The following is a 21,050-nucleotide window of genomic DNA, read 5'->3' as shown; positions in this document are numbered from 1 at the left end:
GTGGGTGTCTCTATTGCTCGAACTTTCTCTGGGATCAATAGAGTGACGTCATCTCTTCATTTTGCAAGAAATTTCCATTCTAATGCAGTCATCCTTGCATCAATCATTAATTTTTCAACCTAAAAACCACTCTCTGCACCACGAAAAGGAACAGAAAAGTCTCATGAATGGACGACCGACCGCCAATGCCACCCAGAAAGTGTACCCAAACTGTCCAGCCCTCCACCCACCGGGCCCCCACTACACCATTCAAAGACCTTCCCCGCACAGTCGAAATGAGGGCCAACCGCCGGGGCAGTTCCTTGTGATCAGGAGCAGTCAGGGCCGTCAGCCTGTAAGCTGGGATGTCCAATAAATCTGGATGTTCCAGTAACAGTCCCCTCTGCAAGCTCCGATCAAAGTGACTTGATCTCCGGCAAGACTCGGGTAGCAGTGAAAAGAGACGGGACCAGTTTGTGGCCTGGGTGGTGGAGAGTCAGTGAATCATCTGCAAGGAGGAGGAGGAGGAGGGGGAGAAGGCTAGCTGAGCGCGCGGAGCAGTCAGCAGGGGCCATTAATAACGTGCTGAGGTCTCCCGGGATAGAACTCCATGACCATTGTTGCTCCTCGTCTTCCCGAGTTTGACTGCAAGGCAAAATCACCCCCCGTCCTACTTGCCGCGGCGCCGCTTTGAAATGGCGAGTCGGGTTGCTTAGGGGGCCGATTAAAATATCCTGTTTCTCCGCCCAAAATATGATTAAAGTGTCCAAGGTCTTTTTCCTCAACGTTGGCTGAAGATCCCCGGTGAAGCCTCCGGTGGACAAGTGCTCCCACGTCAGGTCTTCCCCTGGTATTTTTAAGACCAGGAAAGAGGTCCCGGACGTTTACAAAGCACATAAAAAAGGGAAAAATAAGATACCATACGTTCCTTTAGGCCTGTAACAGATGGGCATCAGAAAACCGTGACTTAAGCCGACCGTCTGTTCGAAAGCCCGTGAAGTCTCAGCGTGTCGTTCAGTCATGGAGCCACACAGTGTGTGTTTTCTTGTCACTCTGATGTGTAGTGAGCACGAGGAACTGGGGTCCGCCACTAAACTGTTCACGATGAAAACAAAGTTCAGTTCAGTTATTTCATTTCACTCGCTGTACGGCGTATTACATCGATGTATGTTCATTTTTCATCAGTCTTTCAGGCCTGACCAGCCAGTTTTGTTTATGCGGAGGTCAAGCATCTGCTCCCTTAAAAAAAATAATATGATGATATGAACAGAAGCGGTTAGCGCATAATGTCATGAATCAGACCGCACGCTTTACGCCTTTTCAAAATTGAAATAAAAGATGCATTTAAAATACACCAACATATCTTTGTTTTTGTTATACCCATCGCCACGGATATTTCAAAGCATAACTATTTCAGATGACTGTTCCACGAAATAGTGACGGCACAGATCTCACGTGGGAACAGTGGTGACATGACACATCCCTCCCCCCTCATCCCCCTCACCCCCCACCCGCGTGTACTGAACAGCGCTGTTCCGCTCTGGCCGTACAGTTCAGAGACAGGGGAGATAAAGCTGGCAGTAACTGTCACCCATTATCGAAGGAAGTCAGGATCTTCCTGTCGGGCCCAAGCCAGCGAGATACGTCAAAAGCCGAAGCAGAGGCATTATGACTGTAATGGCTCCCTTTTCACCTGATCTGATTTCACGGAATACGCTCATAAATTTGACGCACAGAGGGGGGAGGCTAGGGACAGAGGGGGGAGGCCATAGTGGCAGCATCCAGCACTGTGGCTGCGAGGAGTGCCTCACAACACAACTTTTCTTCACGGCCACGTTTTCCTTGCCGCCTTCACCCCACGTGGTCCCCCCAAAGCCAACTCCCTGGAAAATACGGTGAATGCGAAGGGACAGGCGGCTCACTACTAATTGGGCCTCACATTCCTCCGCTTGGAGACCTTCCCGAAAGGAGAGAGAGAGAGAGAGAGAGAGAGAGAAGAACAGAACAGAACATAAGTTTATTCAGGAAGGCCAAAGCCCCATTTGAAGGGGTGTGAACATGAATCACGTTTTGAAAAGCATAATATGCATGACACGATATCCCACATAAAGACACAAACAAACAAGAGAGAGAGAGAGTTCTGTTCTTTAATGAATGCAGGGTCACCTTAGTCATTCCACAGCAAACCACCACCACCGTTACCTCCACCACTACGTCCCTCAGCCCAGTAAAAGGAGACAGCGATATCAAGAAATGAAAGCGCCTGTTCCTGGACATAAATTTGTTTTGTTCATTTTCTCTTGCACTCTCTAACAAAATCAACAAATTGTAATATATTTCTCGCATTTGTATTGTAATGCGAATATCATTAAAAATTAACAACAACATGGTGATGATTGCGATGGTGATGATAATGATAACAATGATGACAGTGACGATGACGAAACAAAAGGAGAAGAAAAAAAACGCGCACCTGTCATTTTAGTTACAGCATTGTCTTTGGTCGCGAGCGTTACGATAGCCAATCACATCGCGTATTGTCTGACCATTTTCTGACACTGTTTCGCCCGTGACCTTCTTTTTTGATCTTGCTCTGTTCTCACGCTGGGTGTTTGGGGACGGGCGGCACGCTGCTTTCATTGACCTTTACCATGCAGCAAGTCAACTGTCCTGGTATGGTCACGGAACGAGGTCCAGTGGCCTTGTTAAACCACTCCCCCAAGGAACTGTTAGGGAGGGAGACTGAGGGGAAGACACAACTCTAACAACACTGCAGCATGGACAGGAAATCCATCGGCAGAGACCCAGGTCTTGACACACAGCCGACAGACCTGGAGGGATCTGGTGAACAGTGTGCTGCCACCCAGTGACCCTTCACACAGCCACGGGGGGGAAACAAAGAAGAAGAAGAAAACAAAGACAGCAAATTGGGTGTCGTGGACAACAGGTCGCAGCTGATGCCGGTGACAACGTGAAAATAGTACAACTTGTGGAGCTGTTTCTTCGTTGCTTCTCGCACTGCTGTCTATGTGTTGTTGACTTGGGGGGAAAGGTTGCACACAGGTTAAAAAGCGGTTTTCATGATTGCGAAGCTGCACTGTAAGACGTGACTGTCTTTCAATTCATAACATTTATAACTAGATACACACGTGTGTGGACAGGAAAAAGGTGTCCAATGTACGATATGACTGTGGCGACAGCAGAACACTTATCCTATCGTTTTTCGGCGTGCGGACCATCTCTTGTACACCAGTTTCCGGCTGAAAATTAGCAACCTCGCGGCAACCTTGTTTTGTAGAAATTGTAGGTGTTTATGACTTGTTGTGTGGGTTTTTCCCACTTCCCATTCATAACCTCAGCTGGGACCCAAGCAGACCGAATTGCAGAGTCGCGCTATCCTTACAAGTTTTCCCACGGAGAAGGAAAGGGATTAGGAAGTGGGCGGGAAGAAGATCAGTCGTGAAGCGCTACAATCGTCTCCAGTCTCCAGAAACCAGGACTAATCATAGTCTACACCTCCACACTGCAAACCAACACTTCACTGTTCGGCTCACATCATTGAAAGGAACACCACAAGGCCAGACCAATCTGCTGGGTCACGTTGCGTGAAACTGGTTTCACGTGCTCCCTGCCCAAATAAGGCAAGGTGAGTGACACACTGGGGGCCCCGTGGCAGAAGCGGTCAGGTTTTGCACTTCTCTGATCCAGTGTTCACCAGTCACCAGGGTTCCAGTCTCCGTTTCGGCATGGTGCTGTGTCCTTGGGAAAGGCAGTTTTTTTTTTTTTTTTTATCAACTCAACAGTCATTCTTCATTTTATCGTCGCACTTTGCCCCGAGTTTCCTCACTCCACCCAGGTATGAATGGGTACCTGACTTCGGTCGGGGAAGGATAAAACGGCGGAAGGAGTAGTAGTAGGGGTAGTAGTAGTAGTAGTGGTAGTAGTTTACCCTGTATCAAAGTAGTAGCAGTCTCGCTGTCCCTATCTCCTTCCATCGTGTTCCTGCTACCCGTGGCAGTACTGCCTTCGTTGCAGTGGACAAACTGCTTCCACACACCACCTTCACTGCCACCTCCCCCCTACCCCCCTACCCCCTCACCACGCCTGCTTTGAACTGTCCAGCTTTCACTGTCGCTGCCACATTCCCGCTACAGCGTGTTTTGTCTATACCGTCCACAACCAAACAAGAATAATAAACTTTCTGATACAATGTTCATAGAACAGTTTCCAGACTTTTTAAAATACGCATATGGTTTGCCAGGCTCTGTATTTATTGTGGTTTTCAATTTGATTCACCTACATATATTTTATACCTGAAAATCACTTGGTATTGTTAGTATATATGTTGAATCCTAGCCAGTCTTTGACTGAACATACACACAATCGTTGTCACATCGAAGATTGGGTGTTATTTAGAGATGAGGACTGCCTCCTTTAGTCCATCACCACAAGGCCCGAGCGACGTCCACTGAACGACAGCACCCACTCATTTGTGTTCCACATGTGGGCGAGCCTTCAGGGTCCGGATTGGCCCCATCAGTCACCTCCGGACGCACAGCCACCGATCTTCCACTTGACTTTTGAAGCCATGGTCATCCTCGAGTCCGAAGAACGAACATCACCGCTGTTAACCACACTCTGTTTACTGACCAGTACAGTGTGACATGTCATCGGAGCCTCAGCAAACCTCCCACCCCCGTGTGTACAGAGAGCTGCGCACACTGGCCTCTATCGACTTGAAAGACTTTAGTTTAAAACTGACATGACTCATTTCCCTTCTGAGCCTACTGCTGATCAGCTGTCCACTGTCCTGCACGCTGTATTCCCAGTCACACACACACACACACACACACACACACACACACACACACACCCTCACCCCTCAATCATCACTTACCCCCCTTCCTCCCCCCAATTTTTCCTTGAACCGTGTTGACCCTCCTTGGAATCAGTTCATTAGACCTCAGTCAGGCAGTGGCCTTTCCTTTGATTTATTAACTTCCACGTCATCCCCACATCGCCTTGCAAATGAACCCAACGCGCTACACACAGGGCTCTTCCCAAAGATGCCTCCCTCTGCATTGCAGACATTTGCAGACGGCCGACAGTTGAGAGTCATTAAAATGGCAGCTCGGAGCGTTATGGCGGGGGAGAGGACTCGCCCCTTCGAACAACGCAACTCTCACCGAACCAAGACTTCAGCGATGAACAAGTGGACCCGAAGGGCGTTTTGCCAATGGCTCGTTAACCTCCGCTTCAGGGCTGGTGGGGCAAACACCGCGCGTCGTCCGGAACATCACCAATGGCGGGAACATCCGCCATGACAGTCTACGACTTCCCGGGGCGGCGTGTCTGCACGGGCGGGTTGTCTGTTCCACAGGAGGCGGAGGGGTGGGCCCGAAAGGGTTAATTAATGGGGCAGTTAACAGTGGACGGGGGCTAATGAAGACAAGGTGGTCATGCCATAGCGCACCGGTGGGGAGGAACATGTATCACAACAACAAGCTATGTTAGATTAACTAACATGAAGGTCACTAGATATATAAGTAATAAAAGAATAGATTAACACATACCTAATTGTAAAACCTGATTTTTTTTTTTTAGACAAGCAAGATATATTGTTGTTTTTCAATGAACTTGGACTTGTCCCAATATTAACAAAAAAACTGAATGAGCAAATGAATAGACAAATAAACATATACAGATAAAAGGACAAACAAATAAATAAACAACTAATCAAATAAAGAACAACATAATTTTCTTGCGCTCTAGTTTCCTGTCTAAAGCCGGTAGGTTCAGTTGTTTGTTGTTGGTTTTTTGTTGTTTTTTTGTTCTTTTTTTCTTTAAATCTTCTAAAGCTCAGTCTCCGAGCATGGATCATGTGCGAAAAATTGGAGGAATGATCAACGTCAAAGGGGTGTCCTGTGTCACGCTCTATAAGAGAGCGGACTAGAAACCCCCACCCAGCCCAGCACTAACACCCAGACAACACAAACACAGACTACAACAATCCGGGGTTCACATACATTTGTTTAATCACACAGCCTAGCTTGCCCACAAACAATAACCACAACCCCAGCTGCAACAACACTTAAATAACAATGGATAAATATAACACACACACACAAAAAAAAACCCACACACACAACAAAAAACAGAGCTTTAAGATAAGGAAACAAGCACAACGTTAATGCTGTCGTGACGACGACGACGAACAGTAAGTGACGACGACGAAGAACAGCGACGACGAACACGAAGAACGGCGACGACGAACACGAAGAACGGCGACGACGAACACGAAGAACAGTGACGACGAACACGAAGAACAGCGACGACGAACACGAACAGTGACGCCGAAGACGAAGAGCAGTGACGACGAAGACGAAGAGCAGAACACCCAGACAGCTGAGCGCCAGGCCAGAGAACGCTGGCGACGGAAGCCAGCGGCAGGCGGCAGCAGCCAATGGAGGCCTGGACCAAGGAAGTCAAAGGCAGGCAGAGGGGTTCCCGGGGAGACAGTGGAGGGTCAGTGGAAGAGTAGGGAAGTCCGTGGATAAACACGAAAGTGGGAATGCTGAAACCACTGTATATAGCCTATTATCCACTGGTAGGATTCACTTTTGGACAACCCCAATTAAACAACCTAAATGTACCCAGCCCAGAATTCGTAAAGAAAACAAATCTTACAAAATTTAGTTTAACCCCTCCCTGATCAACACATGGGCTACAGAATAGATCAATTTTACTCAGCTGCGCTATTTCGGAAGTTTAAAGGGCTGACAACCACCACACCCAAGAGCAAGGATAACGGAAAAGGATAAGGGGGGTAGTTTGGAATATTCTAGCTTATGTATCATATATAATACAGTGACACACATACGCACACATTAATAGAACTAATATCTGAAGGGGTTCACAAGGAAAACTTAAATCTAGATTTTACGGTTGAACCCTTTAATACACGTAACAAATATTTTATCACATTCTTATAAAATTTATGTCTAAAAATGCATACGCATCCTACAAATGCACATAAAACCGCAAAATATATTTACTTAAACATTCACTCACTCCTCTCTCTCTCTCTAATACACGGACATGAACGCAAGACAGACAGAACACAGGTTAGGACTGTCTTTACAGTCTCCTCTTACCTTCCAGAGAGGTACCACTACCCCAAAGCTGGAAGTTCACACAGAGAACACAGAGACCACGACCACTCGGAGGAAACTGATCCCCACTACAAGCGTCCAGACGGGCAAACAGCCCTGAAGAGAGCCAAAGACTGGCACGGCTGCCTCCTCTGACAGTCGCGGGCGAAAAGCCCAGAATCTTGTCATTCGTTGACAAGGAAGAGGCTGATCTCAGTTCAGTGACAGCCTGAACTGAGACCGAGACAGACTGAGTATCTCGTGCAAACCGCACAACCCACACTGCTCTCTAGCTAGATGGGGTGGGTGAACGAGGGGGTTTAGCACTCATATCTGATTTTGTCATGAGATGTGACAACAGCCCCCCTCACAAGTTCAAACGAAGATTGAAACTTAATTATAACCATGTCACACAGAATGACAAACACAATTACACACATTCCCACCGCCGTATCATCCACAATGTCTTCTCAAACAGAGACATATGCCAAGGCACTGCCCTCCTGAAACTAAATGTAAGGAAAAGGCGAAAACAACAACAACAACAACATCAAAACTATGAAGTCTGGAATAACAGGATGAATTGCAAATTATAGAATTGCCAACCTTACCAACTAATTAGTGGTACTAAAAGATCGATACACATGGCCAGTATACAGCTGCCTCATTCAGGTGTTAACACTCAAACTGGGCCGTGTTCAGATTATATTTCATCCAACTCTGGCAGACGACTGAGGAAGTCAGCACCAATGTTTTCTTTGCCAGGAATGGCTTGCACCCTGAACAAAAAAGGCTGCAACTGTAGAGCCCAGCGCGTCAGTCTGCCGCTGACCGTTTTGGCCCTGTCTAGATATTGCAGCGGTGCATGGTCCACCTGGACGACAAACTCCTTCCCGTAGAGGTAGGGTTCAAACCTCTGAATACCCCACACAAGAGCCAGGCATTCCTTTTCAATTGTGGGGTAATTGCGTTCGGCTGGGCTCAATTTCTTACTGGCACACGCCACTGGTTGAGCACCCATACCTTGATCTTGGAGCAGAAGAGCTCCCAACCCCACGTTCGAAGCGTCAGTCCGCAGTACGAAAGGCTTGGACAGATCGGGGAGACAGCAAACTGGCCTACTGCAGAGGATTTGTTTGAGCTGCAGAAAAGCTCTCTCGCAGTACTCATCCCAGATAACTTTGTTTGGCTCCTTGCTCTTGGTTTTCTCAGTCAAGGGAAGAGCGATTTCCGCAAACTGAGGAACGAACCTCCTGTAGAACCCCACGAGGCCCAGAAACCCTCGGAGCTGTCGTTTCGTACAGGGACGAGGTGATTCTCGGATCTTCTCCATTTTTTCTGCATCTGGCCAAATTTTCCCAGCACCCACATGGTGACCCAGATAGTCTAACTCCCTGTGGCCGAGAAAACATTTGGAGGGCCGTGCTGTCAGTTTGCAATCACGCAACCGGGAAAACACGCTGCGTAAGACCCTTAGATGCCGTGTTTCATCAGCGGAGGAGATGAGAACATCGTCCATGAAGTTGTCCACGTCCGGGCTGTTGAGAGGCAGTACTAACTTCCGCATCATGCGGGAAAATACTGCGCCAGCAGTTTTGAGGCCAAACGGCATTACACACCACTGGAAGTGTCCCTGAGGAGTAGTGAAAGCTGTTTTTGGGCGATCAGCTTCCGCCATGGGGATCTGCCAGTACCCCTTTGAAAGGTCTAGCTTCGAGAACACCTTTTTCCCTGATAACCGGGAGAACAGTGCCTCTACATCTGGCATTGGTTCAGCATCAAACACGGTTATCTTATTGATGCGACGGAAATCGACGCAAAACCGTACCTTCCCATCTTTCTTCTTTACGAGGACGATAGGAGAGGAGTATGGGGACGAGGATGGCTCTATCACGCCCATCTTCAACATTTGTTGGACCTCCTCTTGAATCGTCTCACGTTGGGAGTAGGGCAGTGGATACTGCTTAGCCCTAAGAGGGGTGTCGGAGGTGAGATTGAGCGTGCATGTCTCGAGGTTCGTACAGGCAGGCAAGTCAGTGAGAACGTCCCTAAACCCTCGAGTCATTTCACGAATGGCCTCTTTCAGTGAGGAGTTATTTGCGGCCAGCACAACATCCTCCGGACCTTCAGTTGCCTCCAGGGGCATGAGTGGAATGTCGCGTTCCACTGTCCTCGTTCCTTCCCAGACCTCTGGGTCTTCAATCACAGCCAGAGCCACAGTCCCTCGAGGAGTGCGCTCAATGTATTCTTTCAACAGATTGGCGTGGTACAGCTTTTCTTTCTCGCCAATCTGAACGCAATAATCTGCGATGCCCACACGACGCAGAACAGTGTATGGACCCTGCCATTCAAGTTCCAGTTTGTTCTGTTTGGTGGGGCGAAGGAGAAGTACTTTGCTTCCCTCAGCGAACTGTCTTTGCTTTGCTTTGGCATCAAAATAACCCTTGTACCGCCTTGAGGCCCTTTCGAGGTTTTGCTGAGCAATGGTACAGGACTCTGCGATTCTGTTTCGCAGTTCTACCACGTATTCAGCAGCAGTCTGAATTTCTGGCCTCTCAGGGTGGAGCCAGTGTTCTCTGAGGATCTGCATGGGACCCCGTACTGTCCTCCCATAGAGCAGCTCGAAAGGCGAGTAGCCAGTGCTCTCCTGGGGAACTTCTCTGTAGGCAAATAACAGAGCGGGAATCCAGCGGTCCCAGGCTCGAGGTTTCTCGTGCGATAGTCTCCGCAGCATTGCCTTCAAAGTAGCGTTAAAACGCTCCACCAACCCGTTGCACTGAGCGTGGTAGGGGGTTGTGGTCAAGCCCCGCACAGACAGAAGGCGATAGACTTCCTGCATGACACTGCCTGTGAACTGAGAACCACGATCAGTCAAAACCTCAGCAGGAACACCTGTTCGTGTCCACATGGTGAACAACGCCTCAGCCACAGTTTCAGCCGAAACGTGTTTGAGAGCGACAGCTTCTGGGTACCTGGTCGCATAGTCGACCATTGTTAAAATGTACCTGTTGCCAGACTCAGATGAAGGGGATATAGGTCCTACAATGTCGACAGCTACTCGACTGAAGGGCTCTGAAATGAGGGGCATCTTGACGAGTGGCACTTTCGGGACTCGACCCTTAGCTACCGTCTTCTGGCATCTGTCACAAGAACGGACGAAACGCCGAATGTCAGCACACATGCCAGGCCAGTAGAAATGTGGGAAAACTCTTCCCTGCGTGCGCTTAACCCCAAGATGACCCGACATGGGGGCTTCATGGGCAAGAAGCAACACTGTGGAACGCAGTTCCTTAGGAACACAGATTTGGGTTGCTTCCCCCCGATGGTCCTTGAAACGCCGCATCAGTATTCCCTGCTTCCTGAAGTACATGACCTCTCCAGATCGTGTCTTTTTGACGGCTTTAGACACAGCCAGCTCCCGAGCCTGACACAGGTCAGGATCGCTATCCTGCTGATGCTCTAGGTCCTGTCTAGACACATGGATCTGGATGTCCTTGACAGGCAAGGGAGGTAACTCTTTAGCCCTGGCAGCTGCTTGGGCCCGCGTCTCCACAGCACCCACAAGACTGGCGTCCGAGTAAACTGGCACGGGCACTGAAGTGCCATTCTCGCGCCAGGCAGTATTGCCAATAAGGACCTCTTCCACAGGAGCCTCCATTACTGCCACGTCTAGCCTGCCTTCCACGAAAGGAGACTGGAAATCTACTCTGGCGATGGGTAGGACAGAGGTGCATCTCGATTCGGCCAGCACCACACGGACAGTCGCTCCAGTGAAAGAATCTGGACTGACCAGATGGCGTGCAACGACAACCATGTGAGCTCCGGTGTCTCGCAAAGCCGGGACTGAAACCCCGTTGACGAAAGCCTCACATCGTGGCGAGTACTGCTTTGCAGCACAGTTAACGCAAAGAGATGGAGGTGGGGAATGGGAACCCTGCTGCCTAAAGCTCGGCTGTGCCACAAGGGAAACCTTCTTCCGCTGGCGGCACTCTTTGGCCACATGTCCAAGTTTCCCGCAGAGGAAACAGGTAACTCCTCTGGTTCTCTCGACACCCCTTGAGCTGTCGCTAAGAGCGGAACTACTCTGTCCAAGAGATGCGGCCTTTTGCTCCGCATGAGGTTTGGCACCAAGACCATGATCTCTGGATTTCCTGGAGGCTCGTGCCTCACCCTCAGCCATCCGTCCCGCTCTCCTGGCACCGACAACCTTCGAGGTAATGCGTGCTACCTCCTCCACCCTATCTGGTTCTTCACGCTTTACCTCACTGACGAGGTCAGGGTTAAGGGTAGCTAGGAACTGTTCTTGGAGGAACAAGTCCCTTAGGTCCTCAGCACTGTCGTAATCGCGACCGGCAGCTGTGCACCAGCGAGACAGACAGACCTTAAGCCTTTCCAGAAATTGGATAAAGGTCTCTTCTGCAAGCTTCCGCATCGATCGGAAACGCTTGCAGTATGCATGGGCATCTAGCCGAAACTCGCGGAGTAAAGCAGCTTTCAATGACTCGTAGTCATGAAGTCGCTCCGGAGGCACTCGCAGACAAGCGTCCCTAGCTCGACCTTGTAACAAGGTTACCAAGCGAGCCGCCCATGAACTTGGCTTCCACTTATTGAGAAGCGCTACCCTCTCAAAATGGGTCAGGAAATCGTCGAAGTCACCCTTCCCATCGTAAGGAGCAAGGGAAAACGGTTGGCTTATTTGAGCCTCGACCTCTTCTTGCTTTAATTCCATCTTCCTTTCAAACCGCTGCCTATCCTCCTCATCCCTCTTCTCCCTATACCGTCTTTCCTCTTCCCTATATTCATCCTCCCTGTGATCCCTCCAGCGCCTGTAACGGCGCTCTTCCTCCCTATTTGCGCGATCTTCCTCCTTAGCAGCAGCATCAACCACAAACCGCGCAAGGGCCTCACCAGTCAAACCCATGTCAGCACCCATGGCTTTGAATTTTGTGTAAAGATCCTGGTGAGATAGAGGAACAGTGTCCCCTTTTCTTCCATCATCAGACAGATTACCTGGGTCATCCTCTTTCAGTTGACCCCGTATCCATCCAGACAAACCTGACTTATCTATCTGAGAAGGAGTAGAGGTACTCGACTTATCCATCTGGGACTTTGACCCGGGAGTGACGGCCGCAGCCGTTTGTCGCCGAGTGGGCATTTTTCCCCCCCTTTTTTTCTGTTTTTTTTTTTTTCGCAGAATGCGAGAAAGGCAAACCAAACTCGGCAAAAATCAACAGCCGAAATCAAGTGCCTGAACAACAGCTAACTTTTTTGAACAGGTAAGGTGTCTATCATAACCTCACCCAAACATTCTTCCAGTGACACAGCATAATTTTAATCAGATATACAGGATATGTACACATGTAACAGACAAAACGATTACACCCAACCCCCTCCCACTCTAACCTAACGTACCCCGCATCTCCACCAAATTGTCACGCTCTATAAGAGAGCGGACTAGAAACCCCCACCCAGCCCAGCACTAACACCCAGACAACACAAACACAGACTACAACAATCCGGGGTTCACATACATTTGTTTAATCACACAGCCTAGCTTGCCCACAAACAATAACCACAACCCCAGCTGCAACAACACTTAAATAACAATGGATAAATATAACACACACACAAAAAAAAAACCCACACACACAACAAAAAACAGAGCTTTAAGATAAGGAAACAAGCACAACGTTAATGCTGTCGTGACGACGACGACGAACAGTAAGTGACGACGACGAAGAACAGCGACGACGAACACGAAGAACGGCGACGACGAACACGAAGAACGGCGACGACGAACACGAAGAACGGCGACGACGAACACGAAGAACAGTGACGACGAACACGAAGAACAGCGACGACGAACACGAACAGTGACGCCGAAGACGAAGAGCAGTGACGACGAAGACGAAGGGCAGAACACCCAGACAGCTGAGCGCCAGGCCAGAGAACGCTGGCGACGGAAGCCAGCGGCAGGCGGCAGCAGCCAATGGAGGCCTGGACCAAGGAAGTCAAAGGCAGGCAGAGGGGTTCCCGGGGAGACAGTGGAGGGTCAGTGGAAGAGTAGGGAAGTCCGTGGATAAACACGAAAGTGGGAATGCTGAAACCACTGTATATAGCCTATTATCCACTGGTAGGATTCACTTTTGGACAACCCCAATTAAACAACCTAAATGTACCCAGCCCAGAATTCGTAAAGAAAACAAATCTTACAAAATTTAGTTTAACCCCTCCCTGATCAACACATGGGCTACAGAATAGATCAATTTTACTCAGCTGCGCTATTTCGGAAGTTTAAAGGGCTGACAACCACCACACCCAAGAGCAAGGATAACGGAAAAGGATAAGGGGGGTAGTTTGGAATATTCTAGCTTATGTATCATATATAATACAGTGACACACATACGCACACATTAATAGAACTAATATCTGAAGGGGTTCACAAGGAAAACTTAAATCTAGATTTTACGGTTGAACCCTTTAATACACGTAACAAATATTTTATCACATTCTTATAAAATTTATGTCTAAAAATGCATACGCATCCTACAAATGCACATAAAACCGCAAAATATATTTACTTAAACATTCACTCACTCCTCTCTCTCTCTCTAATACACGGACATGAACGCAAGACAGACAGAACACAGGTTAGGACTGTCTTTACAGTCTCCTCTTACCTTCCAGAGAGGTACCACTACCCCAAAGCTGGAAGTTCACACAGAGAACACAGAGACCACGACCACTCGGAGGAAACTGATCCCCACTACAAGCGTCCAGACGGGCAAACAGCCCTGAAGAGAGCCAAAGACTGGCACGGCTGCCTCCTCTGACAGTCGCGGGCGAAAAGCCCAGAATCTTGTCATTCGTTGACAAGGAAGAGGCTGATCTCAGTTCAGTGACAGCCTGAACTGAGACCGAGACAGACTGAGTATCTCGTGCAAACCGCACAACCCACACTGCTCTCTAGCTAGATGGGGTGGGTGAACGAGGGGGTTTAGCACTCATATCTGATTTTGTCATGAGATGTGACATCCTGTCTTTGGGAGTTGAATATCAATGTGTTGGTGCATGCTGAATTCCCTGTTCTTTGTGTGGTTTTCCTCTTCTTCTTTTCTTTGATCTGGCCGGTTCGTTTACTTGCTTATCATTTGGTAGTAGTAGCGGTGCTTGTTTGTTTGTTTGTTTGTCGCTGTTGTTGATGATGGAGGGTGCAGAACAGTGGAAGGACAACTCCAGACCCTGAAGCACACCTGGGGTACCGTTCAGAACATTGGTGGATCTTCGTTGCTGCCTTACATGCCGGGGGCATAACAGGCAGTAAGTGTGCAAGTAAGTTAACCAACCCAACTTTGCATTACACACACACACACACACACACACACACACACACACACACACACACACACATATATATATATATATGTGTGTATGTAGAGAGAGAGAGAGAGAGAGAGAGAGAGAGAGAGAGAGAGAGAGATCACACATATACACACACACGCACACACACAGATACATACATACATACATACATTATAAATATATATAATGTCTCTTATAACTGATAGTGAAAAGACGCTAAACTAAAGAACGAACACATATATTTTTATAGATCGATAGATATAGATATATCTATAATATATATATATATATATATATATATATATATATACACATACATACATACATGTGTGTGTGTGTGTGTGTGTGTGTGTGTGTGTGTGTGTTATACAATATACAATACGATACGACACGACACGACACGATACAAGGCAAAGCAGGACTAACGTCAGCAGAACAGCGCGAAAGACTTCAGCAGAAAGGACAAAGTGACTCCTGGGTCAGTGTCTTCCGCGTGTGCTGCCAGTTTCGTCAGTCAGTCCCGCACCATTTAATTGATTGGCAGGCACCTCACGCGCATGTTAATTTCGCTCGTGCTCGTCACATGTTAACACTGTCTTCATGCATCCACAGCAATGGCTTCCTTGATCACAAATGACGGTGGTGGCTTTTATCTATCTATCTATCTATCTATACAATTGTGTTTTCAACATGTTTCTGAATCATGTATTTTTCATTATAAGACATACACCTGTATATTTAACAGTTCAGTTAAACATTTGACTTCTTTCTTTCTTTCGGTTTTTCTATTTTTCTTTCATTCTTTCTTCATTCTTTGCTCTTTTTCTGCTCTCTCTCTCTCTCTCTCTCTCTCTCTCTCTCTCTCTCTCTCTCTCTGTCAGAGTTTAGGCGTGCCATAAAATTGATTCTTCTAAAATCATCATCTTTATCGCATTATTTCCTTTTGTCTGCTCTGTGTGTGTGTGTGTGTGTGTGTGTGTGTGTGTGTGTGTGTGTGTGTGTGTGTGTGTGTGTGTGAGAGAGTTTAGACGCGCCATGAAACTAATTCTTCTAAAATCTTCATTTTTTTATCCATAAAAAGCAAATTTGCAGCCAACCCAATCCGTCATCCACCGAAGATCATGGTACCACTCCCTGAAGTCGATCTTTTCAACTGTAGTCTCATTTATTCAGGAGGATGCTTGCGGAATGTAATGTGATATACTCTCAGACTTCTTGATATAAGAAATCTGTCTTTATTTGAGAAATATCACTCGCGAACACCCCATGAAGAAATTAAAAACACGGGAGTTGATTCCTAATGTTGCTTATGGCTGTTATATTATCATCAACATTGTTTTTGACGTTATTGATAGCTTTTTTTCGTCGATCAGATCGCTGTGAATGCATGGATGTATTGTATTGTAGTATTTGTTGTATTGGTTTAAATAATCTTTAATTATTCAACAATACACATGATTACAATGCAATGAATGACAAAAGAGCATCAACAAGTTTAAAGCTTATACTGTGCTCACAACGAACCATATGAACCATATGATGAACCATATTATCAATCGTATCAAATAACATTCATAAACAGTAAGTAATGAAATAATGAAATAAAACAAATAAACAAACAGTACATAATATAGTAAAATAATGCTAATATCAATATTAACATGAGATTAAATTTATTACCACCAGAGTAATCGGCCTGATAGAAGAAAAACACGAAGGGGGAAAAAAAAAGAAAAGAAAAAATTTAGAAGAATGGTGGGTAAGGTGGTGGGGGAGGGTTGTATTGTGTCGTGTTGTGTTGCATTGCGTTGCTGTGTTGCGTGCGGCGTTCACTGAGTTGCGTTACGTTGCATTGTATTCTACTGTATTACTTTTTTTGTCGCAACAGATTTCTAAAAAAAAACAAAAAACCCCCAACAAAAAAACAACTGGAAGTGCACGTGCAAGAAAGAATTTCTGATTATGAGTGGTGCTCATTACAATGATGTGGTGCTCATTACAATGATGTGGTGCTCATTACAATGATGCATGCACCGCCATTTGTCGAGAATTTAGCATCATTTCATAATACCCCCAAGGAGAAAAGCGCGCAAGTTTCCAAGTTGGCCCTTCACTTTATGAGAACTCTGTAGATCACTACAGTCAGCACGGGAACAGAAGCTGGAGATATGAACCCGAAGATTCCCCATCCATCTTGCTACTTAACAGGAAGCCGGCTTGTCACGTGACAGGGTGCAAAGAGGGCGTTATCAGCGCTTCAGTCAATTAGCCAACGTCAGCTGGGGTCTGGCGAGACGTCGGCCTGGGAATTCTGTATGTGATTCCTCCTCACCTCGCCACGGCTGGCCAGTTTGGGAGTGTGTGTGGGTGTGTGTTGGGGGTGTGAGTGTGGAGAGCGTGAGGTGGGGGATGGGGGTGCATGGAGGTGTGCGTATGCGTGCGTGCGTGTGTGTGTGTGTGTGTGTGTGTGTGTGTGTGTAGAGGGTTGAGGTGGGTGGAAGTGGGGGGCTGTGTGTGTGTGGGAGGGGGGCCTGCTAGCGAGCTTACGTGCACGTGTGTATGTGTGTATGTGTGTGTGTGTGTGAATGTGTGTCTTCATGTTTTACATTTATTTGCTTATTTATCATCATTGTTGTCTTATTTATTTATTATTTTATTATGTTATTATTATTTTCATTACTACTACCTTTTTTCATATCATAATTATTATTTATTTATTTATTTATGTAAGCTTATCTCTCTCTCTCTCTCTCTCTCTCTCTCTCTCTATATATATATATATATATATATATATATATATATTACGCTGCTGGTCAGGCATCTGCTTGGCAGATGTGGTGTAGCGTATATGGATTTGTCCGAACGCAGTGACGCCTCCTTGAGCTACTGAAACTGAAACTGAAACTCTGTGTGTGTGTGTTAAAAAGAACAGTCAACAAGCAAAAACACATTACATTCCCTCCAGTCTAACTAACTGAACACAGTAGTTTGTCCAGTTCGAACTCAACGCATTCATATGACGGAGGATCACATGTTCGACATTCACGCACGCTCGGAAGCACGCGCGCGCGTACACACACACACACACACACACACACACACACACACACAACGCGCGCGCGCACACACACACACACACACACACAGAGAAATAACAGCAAAGATCTGTGACTTCACTCTCCGAACCAACACGGCTCTTTCACACTCGAAACCTGTTTGCATTTAATAGTAAGGGGGGAAAAGGTATAAAACTACATCAAGTTTATAAAATAGAGACAAGATCAAAATGTTGACACAGCGATGAAGCGTTTTGAAGACTTATTAACCCCAGCCGGGACTGGGCCTGTCTGACGAACCCTGGGTGCGGGGAGAGAACTCTTCGTCCTGCCTGATTTATGCTTCCGGCGGAGCTTAATTAACCGAGCGGATCGTGGATGACATGAAAAGCACATGAAAGATCTCGCTGGCTGGGACTACTTTATGGCTGTCTCACTGCCTCCGTACCTCTCACTTTCTCTCTGGCTGGCTGTCTGTCTGTCTCTCTCTCTAGCTCTCTCTCTCTCTCTCTCTCTCTCTCTCTCTCTCTCTCTCTCTCTCTCTCTCAACACTCTCTCGCTCGCTCTGTCTTCTCACTTTGTCTCTCTCTATCTTCCCGACTCTCTCTATTTCTCCCTCCCTCCTCTCCCTCTCTTCCTTTCTGTCCTTCTCTGTCTCTCCACTCCCCCCCCCCCCCCCTCTCTCTCTCTCTAAACTCCTCTGGGCTCGGTAAGAATTTTGGTAAGTATATCTTGGTCTCTGCGGATTATTTCAACTGGCATTGAAGAATGAAATGAAGAGTTTCAAATCGACTCCATTCTCGCTCTCTCTTAATTAAGCTCTAGCGTCTTGGCTCGCTGAAAGTTTCTTTGTTCGAGGGAATGGAGTCCTGGTATGTTAGGCTTTTGCAGTATGGTTCGCTTTAATACCATGTGTCCGAAAATAGACTGAAACATTTCTTCAGCGAATCTGTGGAGGATACAATAATTTGCAATACAATCATCATGGATTGACTTCAGGACGTCCGTTCGCCTAGACAGACTGGTTGGGTCTGTATGTCTTCATTTCTGCCCCCCCCCCCCCAGCCCCCCCCTCCCCCCACCCCTACCCCCCACCACCCTGTCTTTTTTTCTTTTAAATTCTGTGTCATTTTCTCTTCATCTGCGCTCAAGGGCTGAAGTTCGTAAGTTCACTTTTATCTAAACAGGTATTCTGTCACTCACGTGTGTGACTGTTTTTACCTCAGCGTTTAGACATCAATGTTTCGTTTCAGTTCGTTCTCTCCACCCTTTTTATTTTTATTTTTTTTTATTTTTTTTTAGTGTGCATGTGTGTGTGTGTGTGTGTGTGTGTGTGTGTGTGTGTGTGTGTGTGTGTGTTTTCTGTAAGAATGCGGTTGATAGTGGTGCTGTTGCAGTGTATAGCGGGAAATAATATGTGTTAGTATTCTCATAACCCACTGAGCAGTGACAGATCTGTAACGTGCGTGAGCCTACCCGATCTTTTGCATGCGTTATGTCAGCAAACTTATAATATTGACCTTGGGGAATGGAAACGTATCTTCACGCTTGATTAACCTACCTGGCCTTGCTGGAACCAGAACCATGCATGCGAAGAATCCTTGAGATCGTAGGTTAAGTTGAAGGTTAAAGGGTCTCAATATTCCTTTATGGCCACCGGGGCAGATCTCTCATATTCACTGTGTCTAGGGCTCGACGTAGGGAGGCGGGGCCCACTCCTCTCCTTCCGCCGTTTTAACCTTCCCCAACCGGCGTGAGGTCAGTACCCATTCACACCAGGGTGAGGTAAAGAGCAGCGGAGTGAAGTGCTTTCCCTTGTACACCACTCCATATCGAGACCGACCAGTGTAGATATGGCTGAATGAATGTGTCAATGAATGACTGAATGAAAATAATGTTACATTATTAGATAAAAAAAGCAAATAAAGATATACAAACAAATAATAAGTTTTCAAGTAAGATAAAGCCTTCATCGATCCTCGCAAAATAGAAACAATGCGAAATAAACTGGAGTGTGATAGTCGATTTAAGAGATAGTAAATGAGACGGACATGGAGCACATGTTAAAATAATGTTCAAGAACAATTTCACGGAGGTTACATGCTCAGAGTCCCCCCCCCCCTGCTAATGGTGATGCTTTGAAAGTTTTTCTTTCCTTCTTTCTTTCTTTTCTTTTCTCTTTCTTCCCCTTTACTTCGGCATCTTTCTACTACTGTATATGCATTCCGAGTGTAGCAGAAAAGGAAATAAAGAAAGATGTCATGGCCTGACCATTAGCTGGAGGGGACCTTGAGCATGTAACCTTCACGCAATGGTTCACACTGACGGGCCGACAGATCCTCGTTGTGTTGGTCATTATTGTGACTGGCCTGTCACCAGGAATTCACCCACTAGATTTGTTCTTTCTTAAGTTCTTACTCCCCCCCCCCCACCCCCCAACCCCCCACCCCCGCCCCCTGTTTTCTCCTTTTTAGGTCGACGTGAGTCATTATGACGACCATGTAACTGTTGCCAAAACTGAAAGAAAAAGACAGACAGACAGACAGACAGGCAGACAGACAGAGGTCTAGCTCATAATATCTCTTCCTCCCTCCCTCTCCCTGTCTCCCTGTATGTCTATCTATTTATCTATCTGTCTGTCTGCCTCTCTTTCTCTCTCTGTCTCTTTCTCTCTATCTTTTTCCTCGTGAGAATGGTCAAAGACATACTCAAAGATTACAAATTTAAGGGTAACCCCCCTACCCCCCCCCCAAAAAAAAACAAAAACAACAACAAACAAACAAACAAACAAAACCCCAAAAAAACACCTATTATTTCTGTTAATAATCAAGTCATGAACATGTGACTAATACTCGTTCGAAACCCAAAAGTGTTTGAAGCAACGTCTTGTTTTCGGCACTGGTGAATGATGTGAAGTGTGAGAGGAAAAGTGCAGATATCATATTGACCACAGGAGTCCCTTTGGCTTTACTGGGGGAAAGACACCACAGTCATGCAGAGTTTATTGAATTGTTTATTTGTCATTCCAATCATTCAGTTTGGGCACAGCACAAAGAGAAGATGTGTGTGTGTGTGTGTGTGTGTGTGTGTGTGTGTGTGTGTGTTCATTACTTTTGTTTGAGTTTTCCCATATCTGCAACAAGTTTGTTTGTTGTTGTTGTTGTTGTTGTTTTCAATTCAGAAAATCAAACGAAACTGGATGAGCAAATAATTTATTCAGCAAACGAAAATATTTCAAAGATCAATGCTCTCTTTCTTCTCTGTTCTTTTTCTTTATTTTATTTTATTTGTTTTGCTTTGTTACAGCAGCTGACCACACGAGGCCACATCAGGGCTAAAAAAAAACCCACCAAACAAACAAAAAAAAAAACCCGATTATCAATCACACAGAAATTGAAATGAACAAACAAACAAACAAAAACCAATCACCACCTTTTCAAGAAAATCAGGCACACCAACAGTCACACTGGACCACATGGCCACTGAGGGAATTTCTTTATGA

The 21,050-nt window shown here is 46.6% G+C and overlaps 1 protein-coding gene across 1 annotated transcript; it reads right to left on the bottom strand.

Annotated features, from left to right (window-relative positions):
* Positions 1 to 7,833: 7,833 nt before the first annotated feature.
* On the bottom strand, positions 7,834 to 12,063 carry LOC143292077 (uncharacterized). The gene has a single exon (XM_076602586.1). The coding sequence runs from the start codon at positions 12,061 to 12,063 to the stop codon at positions 7,834 to 7,836; it is 4,230 nt and encodes a 1,409-aa protein (XP_076458701.1).
* Between the last annotated feature and the right edge of the window lie 8,987 nt (positions 12,064 to 21,050).

The sequence above is a fragment of the Babylonia areolata genome, chromosome 1 (assembly GCF_041734735.1).
Source record: "Babylonia areolata isolate BAREFJ2019XMU chromosome 1, ASM4173473v1, whole genome shotgun sequence".
In the NCBI taxonomy this organism is placed as follows: domain Eukaryota; kingdom Metazoa; phylum Mollusca; class Gastropoda; order Neogastropoda; family Buccinidae; genus Babylonia; species Babylonia areolata.
Note: the sequence above shows the minus strand (reverse complement) of the source record. Positions and strands in the feature narration are given on the sequence as shown.